Here is a 17,814-nt window from a genome sequence, read left to right as displayed (position 1 = left end):
AGTCCTTCAACTGGCCCCTAAACAAATTTGAAAACAAGTAGTTCAGTGATAACGGACGTCATACTAAACTCCGAATTATACACAAGAAACTACAATTAAAAATCATACAAGACTTACAAAGGCCAGTGGCTCCTGACTTGGGACAGACGCTTAAAAACGGCTGAGGGGTTAAACATTTTTTTTAGATCTCAACCGCCCCCCTTTTTATACACCCACTTTTAACCAAAGTGACGCCGTATCCCTTTGACTTGTCAGAGAAAAGATCTCGCCATCTCGCCATTTGCATGACAGAGGCAATTATCTCAAATATGCTTATACTAATTTTATTTCTCCATGAAAATATTTGCGCATGATTTGGGTTTGGCCCTGGGGTATATATTGAGTAATTTTTAGAGTTAAATGGTAGCCAGGGATCCTGAAGACTGCTCGACAGAAGAGGCAGGCGGAATACAACATGGTTTATGAATTAGATATTATGATTATATTGTTACAAATTCATTGCAAATGATTTATTTTTCATCTAATATGATATGCAAATTTCAAAACAAATAGCTTTATTGATTAACATCGTGAATCATTTCGGTTAGTTAACCATCCGATCGACAAAATATTAGATTTGGTAAGGTTGCCGGGCTATATGGTGGTGTGGCACCGGGTGGGGTCCATATCGGGGGGACTGGGCGTTAAGCAGCTGTTGAGATCGAGGGACTAGTGAATATTTTGGTCTTTTTGGTTGTAAATTTTTAAAGAAAGGAAATATAGCGGCAATTTTTAAGCTTTTTGACCAGAACTATTCAGTAGCCATGTACATTAATATATATATATATGTCAGCCCTTTCCCCTCCTGTCAGAATAAAATGTTCCGATAATAGCATTTTATGATTAATAGAAATCGTTTATTACTAGTACCTGTTTTTCCAGTAATGATATAGCCTTTTATAGCCGACTATATGGTATTCTCCGCATTGTTGAAGGCCGTAGATTGCCTATATTTGCTTAAATCGTCTTTATTTGAACTTCGCAATGGTGAATATTTGTCTCATTGGCAATCATACGGTTTATTACCACATCTCCTTATTGTATTCAGTACCTGAAAAATCCAGTCGTTGTATTCCACTGACCAACGACTATTTCATTAAACTCGCAATTTGGATAGATCGATAACGTCGAGGGACTAAACTAGTCCGGATGCACATTTATAAAGTTTAATCTGTTCTCGAACGAAAGTCCACGTCTGACTCAGTTAACAAAATAAAACTGGGATCCTGTAAACATGCAATTTGTATTGTTTTCTTTTAGAGGCATTTGCTGTAATTAATAAATTAAAATTACTGAGGTTTATATTTCATATGGAGGTGCTCCTACTTACAGGATGCTTATACACCGAAGAATAACTTGACCGAGCGCCATCTGTCGTCATAATGATCGTTAGCATAATACAAAGATGACATTTCACACATTGACATTTCACACATTGACATTTCACGAATCGACAATTTACAAATCATCAATATACACATTGACAATTTACAAATCGGCAAGTTAAAAACATCAATATATACAAATTGAAAATTTACGAATCGACAAGTTACAAAACACCAATATGCAATTTACAAATCGAAAAAACATCAATATGCAAATTTACAATTTGCAAATCGACATTTAACGAATCGACAAGTAACAAAACATCAATATACAAATTGACAATTTACGAATCGACAAGCTACAAAACATCAATATACAAATTGACAACTTACGAATCGACAAGTTACAAAACATCAATATACAAATTGACAAATCACACAGATACAAGTTACACATTGACAAGTTACGAAGTAAGAATTTTGACCCCGTTGGCTTTCCATATGAAAGTAGTTTTCAATGTAGACTCGTGTATATTCTCTCCGGTTTATATGATCCGTTCATCCCAATCTAATTAAAATATAGATCTCCAAATTTGGTTATACTACGTTACTACATATGTAATAACGTCTCCGAATGGGAGATCTATATTTTAATTAGATTGCGTTCATCCTATATTGACTCTTAAAATTCAAGAGTTTATCTAAAAATGAGGGTACTTTTTATATGGCCTTCCAAATACCGTTTCGATCCCTATCATCACTAAAGAGACATTTATTGTCGAAATCAGGATCTGGTGTACTACACAAATATTGACACCGTATGTTTGTGGCATAACATCGTGGTCACAAGTTATTTGTTTTTCTGTTTAGTATTAAACTTATATTAAGATCCATTTTGTTACATCTTGTGATCAATTTTATTTGGCAATCGCCAATGGCAGTTAGCCCTATATATATGTGCCTGTCCCAAGTCAGGTGCTTGTCATTCAGTGGTATTTGTTTATCGTCCATTTTATTTACATAGATTAGGCCGTAAGTTTTCTCGTTTGAATTGGTTTACATTGTCATTTCGGGGCCTCTTATAGCTGACTACTAGTATGCGGTAAGGGCTTTTCTCATTGTTGAAGACCGTACAGTGACCTAAAGTTGTTAATTACCGTGTTATTTTGGTCTCCAGTGGAGTGTTGTCTCATTGGCAGTCATTCCAATTTTTTTTTTTTTTTTTTTATAGTTACTTAATTTTCTCAAATCGTTTTGATGAAACAGTTAATGTCTTGACAATTTGATAATTTGATATCTTTTCACCGGATTTATTTTCTTAGCATTCTATTTTGACAAATGCTATAAAAAAAACAGTTCAAACATCACATGCATTCTATATTATGCAACAGCGCCCCTCGGCAGCTTAGTGTTCTAAGTAGTAAAACTACTGTATAACTAGCCTACCAACACCGATGTCCCGGGTTCCAATCTCGCACGTGGCAGATGCGCTCGATTGCAATTGCAATCTAATTTACAAGGTTTGTCAATTTTCATCTCGAAAAGTCAGTGTTTTTTTCCGGGCACTACGGCTTCCTCCAACAATAAAAACTTAATGCCATAAAGTGGCACCATACTGCTGAAAGAGGCATTAAACAACAACCTATCAATCAAACACAACACATTCGAGTTCTTTGACATTTATTTTCAGTCACTGCGAACATGCTTTAGCTTTTTACTTGAAACATGCGATGCTAATAATAAGATAGTATATAATTCAACATTTGCCATGACCGGATACTTTACTTTTGTCCTTTTGAAAGCAATAATATATATCTTCTTTTTTGATACAACAGTTCATTTGTTCCTATATTTTATTTTTAGTATCACCTCTAACACAAACTATTTTTGTGAAAGAAGGAGCCACTGCAAAGCTCCTGTGTCCTCAGCGAACAGAAACAATTTCAACAACATGGACAGGTCCGGTGTCTGAAAACCCTATTGCAGATGGCCGACAAATTAGCTATTTTTTCAAAGCTGGCAAATTTAGCGTGACGGGTAATTTTTCAAGCGGCGAATCCATTCTGTTAATAAATACTGTAACATCAGATGACCAGGGAGACTATACTTGTGATATTGTTGTAGACGGCATGCCCTTGCAGCACACAGTACGGCTGATATTGGAACGTAGGTTGATTTGATTACGCTCAAAGTATATTGTCTATTCTATAAAGTTAAATCTGTGTTTGGTATTGGGAAGGCACTATTATGAACTGTAAACATAGTAATGATTATAAAGATACAATGCATGTGATATTGGGTAACATCCTGCAAGAATTGTGTTGATAGCATGCTGTTCCCAACACATAAGCTACAAAACATTTTATTCTAAATTTGCCGTCATCCATAGAAAACTTAACGACAGCAATCATATCTACGCGACTGACATTTGATATTGTATCGAAACATATAATTAATCATATAATTACAATACATTTTGGAATAAGGAGGTATGCTATTATAATAAACTTATTGATAAAAGAAAAACTTGTCAATTTTATAGTTTGAGAGAATGATATTAAAAAATAAACAACGAACGGCATTTAAACAATGGAGTAGTTATGATTACCTCTATAAGTGCGTTATCTTTAAACCACAAATAACGTACGTACATTCTGACTTAGGAGTTTAAAATTCTATAAGGGATGTAGCCTACCAGTAATTAAAAATAATTTAAGCTTTCTATCTCATTTAATAGAACCACCGACACAAATGATGATCAGTGGATTAGACAACTTTGGCCGAAAACATGGACAAGAGGGACAACGCATTGCTCTTACATGTACTGTTGAAAGTGGACAACCAGAGGAAACAATGTTATGGACTAGAAATGGAACAGTCGTTAAAGTCGGAGGTCCGAGGATCTTGAGATTCGATTGGATTGCTACTCGGTCAGACAATTTACTGAATTATACATGCACGGCAAATAATTCAGCAACAAATGACCCACTAATGAAAACCGTACAACTCGATATAGCATGTAAGTTTGTGTATTTATTTGAATATCATCGATAAAACTATTTATACGGTAATAAATCAATTGTAATATAATTTATTTAATTTAACAAAAAGATGGAGAAAAAAGAAGGTAAAACCTGACATGAAATATCAAGAAACTGGCAAAGGCGACAACACGTGAGCTTTTGAAGTCGAAAGTAAAAAGAAAACTTCATTTTGTCAATTGTTTGGATCCAGCCAAAAATACAAACATAATTAACTTAAATTTTCAAACACATAAATCTGATTAATACCTCCAAAAAAGTGTTTGCACTTGGAAGTATACGTGCATTAAAGTAAAACATATTTCGTATAAACTTATAATTTAATGAAAATATAAATTGCAAGGGTACACAAATGATTCCAGCACTATAAAACCCTATTGCGTCAAAAAATCATAAGTAAAAGTAAAACCGAAAACACAATGACACAACACGAAAAACAACACAAACAACCCAACTGTATAGAAAACACTCTGTATAAAAAACTAAAGCCTGAGTAATACCAACTGCAAAATACAAGGCTGATTTCAAATGATCCTGAAGTATAAGCAGATCCTGCTGAACCCCTCGTGTTGTTCAAGGTGAGTACTTATTTTAAATCAGTGAAACGTCATGTTTGATTTTGTCACAAAGCAGACAGTTGAATTAACGATGATGACATTGCAAAAAAAAGCACGAAACATGTTTAAAACTAACAACGACAACAGAATGAGTATAGTTACGATACTGTTGTGAGGTAATTGAAGATGATATACTTTGAAATTAACATTGATTAACTCATAGAGTCTTTTCATAAAAAATAAACACATTTATTCAAAAACATATTGTTGACATGCTACGAGTTAGGCTCTTTTCTGATATTTTCTGATCGTATGATACTAAACATCTAACGATAGGGGTTGTGCTTGATTTAAATATGATCATAGTGGAGACGTGACATTTCAATCATTTTAATTGATGTCTGGAGCTTGCATGTCAGTGCTAGTAGTCCTTTATTAATGTATGTATCATTGTCATTTTGCTAAATTTTTATTGTTACTTATTTTGACCTCGGAATCAGGCTTTTTATTTAAATGTGTTTAACTGTGCGTATTGCTGTGTGTTTGTTTATTAAACATTGAATAGAGGTATAGGGGAGATTTGAGATGTTACCTAACAGCTTAAACTCTGCTGTATTTATGATTTTGTCCTAAGACAGGAGCCTCTGGCCTTTGTAAGTCATGTATGTTTTGTTCATTTATATATTCATTTATCACTGAACTAGTACACATTTGTATTTAGATGCCGACTGAAGCCCGCCTCCGAGTACTAGATTTTCTTGCTGTAATCAAGACTGATTGTTTGTCTTCTGCTGTTGCTTAGTCGGGTTGCTGTTCCTTTCTATTATTTTCTTTTCTGTAAATGAATAGATCTGAACTTAACAACAATCTCATACAGAATGACCTGTATAAAGACAGGGTGAAATTCAAATTAGTATGACATTTGCTGGCATTATACGTCAAGAGGTTGAAGTATTTACTGCATGTGCAAAAATCAATTCTTTCGGACAAAAACTTGAGACAGGAAACAATTCTCTTTGCAGATACACCAGTCTTGTCAGCAAACGGCAGTAAAGAAATACAACATTTTGAAGGTCAATCTCTATACGTCACGTGTGATCAAAGCAGTAACCCCCCATCGAGTGAACCAAAATGGTGGCATGTTGATGTAATGAGCATAAAACGATTGTTTTCAAATAGCCGTATCCTCTACATCAATGTCATCACGCGACGAGACACTGGAATATACATATGTGAAGCCGCCAATACTATAGGAACTGGTTCAACAAACATCAGTATTAACGTCCTTTGTAAGTACATATATTATTCTTTAACACGATAGGACCTGCTGATTTAACAAGTTTCGTTTTTAAAGTCTGTTGAACGTACACGTAGCCTATAACACGCTAGGACCTGGTTGAACTAACTTCAGGCATATCTATTTACGACCATCGTAACATCTTAATTTATGTCTCAAAATAATTTTCACAGTAAACAACATATTTTGGTGTAAATATATCCGTTTATTCGCAATATTGAATAAATATGATGCGATGTTAAAATTATTTTAGAAGTGTATTCCGGAGCCTGTAATGCAGTGGTTGTCATCATGATGAGTTTTAACATATGAATTTCATGTACGAATGAACATGAAAAATGATCCACAAAACATGCTAAAGAGATCCAAGAAAAATATATAAAACATGGTTCGATCAGCCACCCCCCCTAATTTCCCTATTTTTTACTATTGCCTTAGGTGTGAATTTTCTTTGAATAAACTTCAAAACCATTAATTTCAGCAACCTGATGAGGAAGGGGGGGGGGAGGTTAAAAGTGCATCACAAACGCCAAAAATAGGAAAAATAACTGTTTTGTCCAGTGTTTCTTAAAATTCAATAGCGTGCGCCTACGTGACCCGGAGAAACTAATGGCGATTTAAACAGCAAAAACAGTGACAATGGCATTGGTATAAACAAAATTCTGGGTCACGTTGGAGCAGGCACTTAAAAACTAAAATTTCATTGCACAAAACACCCCAAAGTTAATAAAAATGACAATATCTGCAAAATAACGGAAAGTTTACCCACCTCACCTCACCCTGTTGCTGAAATCAATGGTTTTGAAGTTCACCCAAACAAACTTCAAACTCAGGGAATATATTTAAATAATAAGTAGCTTTCCAAAACAAAATTTTTGAAAAATGAGAAAATAGGAGGTCCAACACTGGGGCTTATCGTACCTTCTTCTTTGATATCGAAAATACGATATCATCCACACAAATCAAAGACGATAAACTAACGTTTTTTTTAAATTTTCAAATAAAAATAGAATAAACATGAATGGCAAAGAATCTTCTATAACGGTAGTAATCAAAACAATTGTTACATCTGAATATCAGTTTGTTTTACTTCAGATCCACCAACTGTTCGTATTGACTACAACAATTACACCGAGAATGAAAACAGAAGAGAATTATTGTGCGTAGCTAATGGAAATCCAGATAAATATACATTCAGTCAGTGGGATCAAAAATCACAATTTGGAGAACACATTCGATTCATTGATGGATATACGAACGGAAGTCTCGTCCTCCCAGCCACTCCAACCAAAAGCTATCAAGATGCTGGTTTCTATGTTTGTACAGTCAGTAACGGAGTACCCGATACACATGGTCAAGTGAACCAGTCAACTGATGCTTTTCTATCTGTACAAGGTAATATAATAAGCATCATTAGCTGTGAAGGTTTTAAGAATAAATATTTGACATAACATTAAAGATGCACGTTTTACTGCACCAGATGTGTATTTTGGCAATGAATGCCACTTCAGTTATACTCGTGGCCGAAATATTTCAAAATCAAAATTTTGTTAAAAAATGAAGAGCTGATAAACAAAAACAAAATAAAAGCCTTTAGTTAATGAAAAAAGTAAAATCACAAAAATATTGAACTCCAAAGAAAATTCAAAACGAAAAGTCGTTAATCAAAAGACATAATCAAAAGCTCAAACACATCAAACGAAGGGATAACAACTGTCATATTCTAAGTCGAAAATGGTGGATTGAAGCTGGTTTTATAGCTAGCTAAACCTCTCACTTGAATGACAGTCGCATCGAGTTCCATTATATTGAAAACGATGGGTAAATAAAAGAAACAGACATAATCATAGGTATAAATTCCAAATTTTTACGAAGTTAAAATGAATCCAGTTTAGTTTAAACATATTTTATTTGCTCAAAGCGAAAAAGGATCAGACACAAGTAAAACATACTTATAAAGTCTTCTCCACAATACAATATACATAACAATACAAATTGAACGTGAGCATGCATCATATAATATAAACAACATAAATATTACTTATCTATACTGAAAAAAGTAGAGGGAATGAGGAAAGAACGACAGAGATTAGGTTGATGATGATAATGATGATGATGTGCGTTTTACCTATGTTGATACTATACTACGAGGAATCGTTTTGATCTCTTTATAAAATTGAATACTTGTTTAACAATTTGCACATTTTGATCATAGGAAAGAGTTTCTTTTCCAAAAAACAGTAGTGTTAAGTCCAAATCGCAGCCTTCGGGAAGCCAGCTGAGACCATTAAACAGAATAGCCCTTTCATTCAGATAGAAAGGACAATCAAAGATAAAATGGTGCATGTCCTTAATATCCAAACCACATTTACATGTTGTATCAGATATAATGTTAGCTCTAAACAAGTCACAATTCAAGAACGATGCCGAACATTTAAATTGGGTTAATATTATGTTCAATTTTCTTGGACCATATAAATAATGTTTTAAGTTAGATTGATTCTCATTTCGATTGTCGTGGTTTTTTAATTCTACTTTGAATTTTGATAACGAGTCTACATTTCGAACTGATATGTTCAAATTATTCCAAAGTTTAATTGTTGATGGGATAAAGGATTGGGAAGTCAGTGTCAGCCTGCAAAATGGTAAAATGATATCTTGTCCATTTCGCAAGGGATATTGTGTTGTACTTTGAACTTTAGGGGCACAAAGTTACATAAATATTCAGGGGCATTATTATTCTGAATTTTATAAAATAATTGTAGTTTTCTTCTTTTTCTTCGTTCCTCTAAAGTTTCCCAACCAACCTCTTTTAAGACAGTCTCAGAGTGTGTGTAAACAGGCAAACCTGTTACAATTCGTGCAGCTTCAAGTTGTAGCTGTTCTAATTTAATTGAATAACCTATTCCGCAATTGTCCCATACTTCAGTTGCATAGTCAAACATTGGTCTAATAAATACTAGATATAATTTTTCCAAATTTTGTCGGCTAAGTTGATATTTGAGTTTTCGCAGTATATTCAGATGTTTTTAACACTATTTAATATATTTTCAACATGGTTGTTCCATTTTGCGTCACTTCTAAATGTAACCCCTAGATGCTTATGAGATCGCACAATTGGTATATTTTTGTTGTTCATCGCTTTTTGGCCTTTTGGCTAAGATCAAAGTGAAATGAATCCAGTATGAAGGCTGTAGTGTCAATTTTGAATGGGAAAATGAAAAAAAAGTCCCAAACCAGGTATTTATTTGATACTCACGACACGTGTTAAAAACTTATATGGAACACACTGTATGTGGTTCTTTTTATGAGTAGAAGAATAGAACGACACAGGGATGTAGCGTGAACCTCAAACATAATGGTAAGGCAAAATAGAAAAGGATATTAATTATAAATGAACTGTTATAAAATAGAAAGAGTAGTTTAAACTTATTGCATGGATCAGACAACTTAGTAACATTATCTCCAAAGTAGTATATAAACTTACCATAGACTCCAGAATACAAAATGTGTATACCAGACAAAAACGTCTTTCGTCCACAAAAGACTCATCAGTGATTCTTGAAATAAAATAACTGTAAAACAAAGTACGAAGTTGCAGAGTATGATTACACAAAAACCCAAAGGTTTGGTTAAATAATGCAAATATAATCAATTCCTGTGGTAAATGGTTAATTTATAATTATAGCTGTATCAATGAAATTGTACGTCAACACTGATTTCTTACTATAATAATTTAAAAACAGAGGTAGGCATACAATAACACATTCACTTTACGAATTGTACGAACGGATAAAACATATAAGACTTATTCGCCTATATTACGTACGTTTGTTAATGGTTTGACTGTGAAGGTAAACGATATTACGCCGGAAAGCAGACGATAAGTCATTGTAAACCATGACTTTATAATTAAAATATAGTATATTTTGGTAAGTAAACACGAATACAATGCAATAATAAAGCTCATTATTCTATTGCAGGAAAACCTGTTTTTATAGAGGGAAACAAGAAAATATTTTACGGCATAGTTAATGAGCCAACATATATTCGTTTAGAAGTATATAGTGTTCCTAAAGTTACGGATATACAACTGAAAGATATAAACGGTGTCATCGTGAACCGACAGAGAGATGCTGTTATAACAGATGAGTCAGCTCTGTTAAGATTCAAATTTCACAACACATTAGTGAAGGTAAATGGGTATCAGCTAAAAATCCATTTCTCAACGTTTTCACAAAGGGATGTCGGAAAGTACGCCTTGGATATATCTAACAGATATGGAAAGGATACCACAAACTTTACAATTCAGGCTGCTAGTAAGTTTTGTTTAAAAAAATTATTAACTTAGCTTAAACAGATTGAAAGATATTGATTATTTGTACCCGCTGCACTTACAAAAAAAATGTAGAACAATATTACCGAATTTCAAGGTTAATTCAAAAAGGTAAACTCCAAAAAAAAATCAAAATCAAAATTTATCTGTTTGGCTTTTCTAACTTTCGATCGTGTGTGTGATTGCTACAGTGCATTATCGAATTATATATTGATACTGTGTTCTCACTTATTTTCGTGGATACTAATTTCCGTAGTTTGTAAAAAATATTGTGCCTTGGTGAATAATTCATTTCATGGTTTTTCCAAAGTCTGCATACAAGACTTTGGAAAATCTGTAATTCATTGCCATTTTTTATCGTCTTTCAACTTTACCCACGAAATCCAAGAAAATTGGTATCTAACGAATAATATTTAATACACAGTTATATCATATCTATCTAAGACTACATCTTTATGTTCAACATTGATTTTTTTTGGCAGGTCCACCAAGCATACCGATGAACTTTTCGGTAATACCATTGATTAATGAGGTCATCGTAAACTGGCTTGAAAATTTCGACGGTGGTTTAGAACAAACATTTTTCATTCAATACCAAATGGAAGCCGACATAAATTGGATTAGTGTGAAGTCATTAAATTCGACGGCATCTGCAGAATTGTCTTGGCAAATATCTGGACTTCGGTCGAGACAGACATACTTCTTTCGAATGTTTGCTCAAAATGCTTTAGGAGAAAGCAATAAAACAGCTATACGAATAATTCAGACAAAAGGTTGATTCTTATCTCATGATATAATCACAACACTCAAATTAAAGTTTAAAATAATATCCCCTTAAATCGTATCATTAATTTTATACACGCTAGGACGCGCCGTTTTTATTTCCTTTTTGCAGGTTACCATTTTGTTAAGCCTTTTGTTGAAAATGAATTTAAAAGACCAACTTAAAAAAAGTTTGAAGTCATCGCAGATACAAATCTAATAATTCCAGTACACAAACGTAATAAACCTACGATTACATATTCGACTAGAACTTTAAAATTACAGTACTAAGTGATCAGTGGATTACCGATTTTCAAATCTCTTTAAACGAGTATAATTCAAAACAAGGTCAAGTTAAGGTGGTACCCAACACTTTTACTAAAATTAATTTGGCTCGTTTAATTTTCATAAAATTTTATTAAAGTATTTACTTTGACCCTTAAACAAAAATATCAAAAAATCAAAAAATTTGAACCAAGCGTTTTATCAGAAAAATTACACTGGTTATATAGCAGTTTGACAAACACTAATTTTGATCATTGAGAAGCTTTATATTGCCTTCACAACGCAACGTAATTAAAACGTTTAGCTGATATTACAGAGTTATCTCCCTGTAGTGTTAGGTACCACCTTAAGCTGAGGAAATCGCACATACTTTAAAAAGAGCAAGACTGTGCTTTGGCAGAGTAAGCATGTTATGCTATCATCTGCGATTAGTTGCAACATGCGAGCGTCTTTACATGTAATATGTTTCAAATTCTAATATGAATGAATTCAACAGACAAAAATAATTTGCAAGCATTTCATTTGAATAATAAAACTGAGAAAAAAATAGTAAACTAATTACACAAATTCACCAAATATACCAGTTGTGTATACATTGTTGTAAATGCATTATTTTTTTAAAGGTAGAGAAGAAGGCATGTTCACAATATTTGCTGTAATAAGCAGTGCTGCAGTAGTTTTTATAATTCTCCTACCTGCAGTATTATGTAGTTGCATTAGAAACCGATGTTCTGGTGAAGTATCAGGATTTAGACCAAGGACCATACCCACTGATGGTCCAAGTATATATGATGAAATTCCTTCTGATCACATTCCTGACAATTTCGTGCCGATAAATACTATAGAGTCAAATGACGAAGTGGGGATATTTACAATGCCGCGAATACAGGTCGAACGTCAATTGGAGACCAAATCCGATGTTTATATTTCTGAGAGTGAAGTATATCAAGTGAACGATGACCATTTAGAACCGTGGGTAAAAAGGCAATCGGTATCCGATTCATTGGATTCTGGGAGTGATGTGTGTGCATTAAATACTTATTATTTACATCAAAATGTAAAAAGTCAATCGGAGTCTAGTTCATGTAATTCCGGAAGTGACATTCTTAAAGTAAATGACGACTATTTACATCCTTATGTGTCCCTTAAGCCCAATTGGAAAGAAATCTCCAAAGCTGAAGGGTTGTACATGCAACACGTTAAATAATATACGCTTTAAGTATTACTGTAGATATATTAAATGCTAAGAGTTCATGCCAATAGACATAATAACAATTAAACATCAGCTGGAATAATGCAATTTCTTTATCAGGTAGCAGATACCGATTTGAATTTTTTTTGGATTGCTTGCTAAATAGAAGTTTTCAGGATTATTTGAAAAATTTCTTAATGCAATATTTAAAATGAAATGGCCAGTGGAAAACTGCTATTGTTTTGTAAAACAAACAAAATACATCAATTGTTAATCCCCAAATATGTATATACCAAAGAGCTAATTATAAGAAGAAACAATAAAAGAATTTATGGAGACCATTTTGCCGATAACAGATACATGTATTTAAATGCCCATACTGAAAAATTAGCTACTTAATACTACAAAAAGTATAATGAGATTTTTTAAATAAAATTTCTTGAACAATTACATCTGATCTATTTGATTTTTTTTTAAAATATGCGGACGTTTTTTGGAACTCTTGAAATAATTATTTATAATACTCATCTTCACTCACGGTGTATTGTCTTTATGTAATACACGCACTATGTTTTCGACTTTATTTCTTTTTTTTATGTATCAGCATGTCTTCAAATAGTATTTATAAATTTACTGCTGAACCCTAATAGGAAAAGTCAATACTAGTCGTATTTATGAGACTAATTGCCTGCTTCAGAAGAAACATAACGATATGATGGTATTTACATTAACACATACAACCGTTCCTAACGGATTTTGAAAACAAATCCTACACAAATAACAAATTAGTTCTCAAAATCCTAAAGAATTAATATGTATAGCATCGTACGCGCCTTTAACACATGCATTAAGCGCACTCAAGAATGAACCCGTGTTAATTAGATCCTCAGAGATACCATTGGGATTTTGTCGACCCCTCAAACTGGTGAGGTGATTAGAAAACAAATTTGAGCCCTCTATCTACCATTATTTAAGACATGATCCTTTCAATTCGTTCCGTCTATGTTAACACCATTATCTTTCCTTCTCTCAGAACATACAACTATTATTTTGTTTAGTTTGATAAAGACTTACATTAGTTTGATAAAGATATACATCATTCCGTACCATCTTAAACCGTTTTACTATATTTTCTATTAAATTTTCTATTTATTTGTTTCTGAGCATACAACTGTGAACGTTATGTCCAATCAGATTTTGATGTTGTATAGTTTATGAGTTACAGGACAAATTATTTGCTGGTGCTTATATACTAGATATATATGTTATGGATTTGTATTCCATTGTAATGTACAGTTTTGTTAAAATGAATAAAGTTAACACTAAAATTTTTTTTTTTTAATTTTCGATTAATGACAGTGAATAATATATCCCTCCCCACCAAAAGAAGAAACAAATCCAACCGAGTCCGTGAAACCAAAAGAAAATTGAAGTTTGAGAAACCTTAACACAAAAACCACTGTGAACTCCATAAAGATATTCATAGTTGGAATCAGACCATACCTGTGACATGTCTCGTTTTCTATGTTAAAATCAGATTAGTTATAGCGGCGATAAGGTTTTGTTTGTGTTGAGTACAAGGGTGTGCTTCGCTCTCACCTCATATGGAATGTAATGACCCCATATATATCGTATTAAGTCACTAGCGCACTATTTAAGTAATAGTATCCTGTCTAGATTAATATTTGTTTCGGTAAAACGATATGCGACACATATTGATTGTGATTACAAAATTGTTGGTAACGGTATCTATATAATCCCTTTAGTATCTCAGTAAATGTGACGAATGCAGAATAGCCAGTCTAAATTATAACTTTTTGAATAACGGTTTGCGACACAAATCCCCCTGTAGTATGCTATCTTTGTGTTATTTTTATTGAAAAATCATTGATATGTATACTAAGGGGGGGGGGGGGGGGGGGGGTTATACTTCCACAGTTTTGGCTAGATCTTTTAAATAATTGGGATAAAGTTGGGGGTAAACATATCAAATGAATATATGTTTAGAGACATTATACTACAGGGGAATTTGTGTCTCCATCAAGTTGGCAGATCTTCAACCTAAAAAAATCTATAAAAGTCTTTGCTGTACTAATTCTATAAAAGTCTTTGCTGTACTTATTACAAAAAAGTCTTTGCTGTACTAATTCTATAAAAGTCTTTGCTGTACTAATTCCAAAAAAGTATTTGCTGTACTAATTCCAAAAAAGTCTGTGCTGTACTAATTATATTAAAGTCTTTGCTGTACTAATTCTATAAACGTCTTTGCTGTACTAATTCTATAAAAGTCTTTGCTGTACTAATTCTATAAAAGTCTTTGCTGTACTTATTCCATATATCTTTGTTGAAAAATAATCCCCTGTAGTATACATATCAACGATTTTTCAATTAAACAAATACAAAGAAAGCATACTACAGGGGAATTTGTGTCTCCACCAAGTTGACAGATCTTCAACCTAAATCCTGTGCAAGTTTATGTAATAATAATTGATATAAATTCAAAGACATTGTCTAAAAGCATGAAAACGTCTATCATTCATCAGAGAGATAAAAATGCAATAAGATGCATGTACCTTACTATAATCATGAACCAAATTATAAGTTAAGAATAAAATATCAATTTCAAAGCATAGTTATATCCTAGTATATGATAGATACACCTACAGTTTGATACAGAGATAGATTTAATATATATGAAAAATACATATTGTTGATAATTAAAATGATAAACACCAGGAAAAACAAAAAAGGCAGGGAACTTGTTATTACTAAGAACTTGATAACACAAATCCCCCCAAGGAAGACTTATGTTTCCTTGGAGAACATACCCTTTAAGGACTGCAAAAGGAGTTCACTTAAGTCTGCAAAAAGGACTGCAAAAGCAGTTCACATTATTCTGCTCAAAAAGGACTGCAAAAGCAGTTCACTTTAGTCTGCCAAAAAGGAATGCAAAAGTACGAATAAAAAATCTTTTTGATATTCATTTATGGAAAATTTACCACTGATTTGTCTTTGTAGTATTAATTGTAATAATGTCCCTCTCAGAATAAATTTTTATTATATGCATATCTTAATTGATTATGACATCATGCCACGTGTATAGTTGACACCTTTTTAATCACCATAGGTTAAACAAACAACTGACACATGTACTGTTGACACCTATCTAATCACCCAAGTACCTGTTATTACACGAAATTGGGAACTAAATATCCAATTAAATGTGTCTTGTCTTATATTGGCTATAACTGGACTTTTGACAGACATGATTCTCATCTGCATGTTGAATCAATTGTAAAAGATTGTCAAAAGTTCCTCACAAGATTCCCATAAGCATGTTGGGTTATTAACCTTTTCATTGATAACATTGATTACCTTTTTCAGATTAATAACATTTTTGTTAATTCTTTGTCGTCGTCATTTTGTAAATCATTGATTTCTTTGATTTTTACAGACATTTTATCCATTTTTGTCGAGCCTTCGACTTTAGTCGAAAAAGCGAGACAAAGCGATCCTACATTCCGTCGTCGTCGTCGGCGGCGGCGGCGTCCACAAATATTCACTCTGTGATTAAAGTTTTTGGAATTTTAATAACTTTCTTAAACTATACTGGATTTCTACCAAACTTGGACAGAAGCTTATTTATGATCATAAGATAGTATCCAGGAGTACATTTTGTAAAAAGATAACTCCATTTTTTCTGTATTTTCCTTTCAAATGGACTTAGATTTTCTTCCAGTTAATACTACATACAGTCTGCAGTTAAAGTTTTCAAAACATTTATTAAATTCATTTACCATTCTAGATTTTTACTAAACTTGGATAGAAGCTTCTTACAATCATAAGATAGTATCAAGAGGAGTATTTTATTGATTTTTATCCTCATTTTTTGTTGAGCCTGTGATTTACAGCAAAAGTAGGCGAGACACTGGGTTCCGTGGAACCCTTACAAATTTTTTTTCTGGAGGCACCTATATTTTTCATTTAAAGCTATGAAATATTTACTCTACTCATCTTTACTTTTGTGTTTATGGGGTGTTTTATTAGGATTAAAAAAGAAGAAACATGTGCATTTTAATGCAACGCATACAAACTGTTAGTACCTTTTCCTTAACATTCAGTATAATATATGAAAAACAACCAATCCTGAGGAACAAAAAATACTGAATTCAAATGGCGGTTCATACTTTCCATCAAAATGAAAAAAATATTGCATTCATAATCAACACATAACAAATATGTTTCTCCATACATAATTTAAATTCTGATAAAAACAACTTTTATCTTCACGATTTTGAAATAACTGGTTACAAATATCATTGCCTTCTTTTCAAATGAATACAAATTGTTAATTTTCAACATGCAAATAATATTTAAGTATGTTTTTCTGATATGCTTGAGGTTTTAATGAAAAACGACCAGTCCTGAACAATAAAAAGTACAAAAATTCCCGTAGCGGTACAAAAAAAAGGTAAAGAAATGATTGAATATTCATCCGTCAATTATTCACATCTTATACAAAAGTCCGTATTGTAATGTATTCGTGATGACTGATTGCAATTGACCTTGCATTAATTCTGATATAAAAGAAGACACATTTCATTTTTAAGCAACACGAACAAAAGTATTTTCCAATTAATTTCAGCATGAAAACAACCATTCTAATGCAACAACGTTTGTAACGTTCAGTTTGATTGGATAACGTCACTTTCTTACATGGCATCAATTGAGAATTGATGTTATGGGACGTACGCGCAAGCGCAGACGGCATATGACAGATTTTAAATACAGATGGGTGCACTCCTAACCTGTACAGCAAGTTAACGTGATAACTAGTCATTTGGACTGGTCAAAGTTAACCTGTGACCGAATATAGGACTCCTCTGACCAGTCCTAGGACCAAAATCTAGTTAACTTGAAAAGCGGACTTGGTCCTAGGACTGTTTTTATGTCTGCCAAAACGTTAACTTGGAAACAGGT

General features: G+C 32.9%; 1 protein-coding gene across 1 annotated transcript; it reads left to right on the top strand.

Moving 5' to 3' along the window:
* The first annotated feature begins 399 nt into the window (after positions 1 to 399).
* Positions 400 to 12,849, top strand: LOC134700093 (hemicentin-2-like). The gene is made up of 7 exons (XM_063561462.1): positions 400 to 457; positions 3,228 to 3,530; positions 4,102 to 4,383; positions 5,985 to 6,251; positions 7,355 to 7,654; positions 10,243 to 10,578; positions 12,266 to 12,849. Exons 1-7 carry the CDS (start codon positions 400 to 402, stop codon positions 12,847 to 12,849), a joined length of 2,130 nt encoding a protein of 709 aa, XP_063417532.1.
* The last annotated feature ends 4,965 nt before the right edge of the window (positions 12,850 to 17,814 follow it).

The sequence above is a fragment of the Mytilus trossulus genome, unplaced genomic scaffold, assembly GCF_036588685.1.
Source record: "Mytilus trossulus isolate FHL-02 unplaced genomic scaffold, PNRI_Mtr1.1.1.hap1 h1tg000122l__unscaffolded, whole genome shotgun sequence".
Taxonomy (NCBI): Eukaryota; Metazoa; Mollusca; class Bivalvia; order Mytilida; family Mytilidae; genus Mytilus; species Mytilus trossulus.
Note: the sequence above shows the minus strand (reverse complement) of the source record. Positions and strands in the feature narration are given on the sequence as shown.

Coding starts and splice junctions, on each gene's coding strand:
- LOC134700093 (XM_063561462.1), top strand. CDS start 400: ATGGTAGCCAGGGATCCTGAAGACTGCTCGACAGAAGAGGCAGGCGGA. Junction 4,384..5,984: donor CGTACAACTCGATATAGCAT/GTAAGTTTGTGT, acceptor TTCTCTTTGCAG/ATACACCAGTCTTGTCAGCA. Junction 10,579..12,265: donor CTTTACAATTCAGGCTGCTA/GTAAGTTTTGTT, acceptor ATTTTTTTAAAG/GTAGAGAAGAAGGCATGTTC.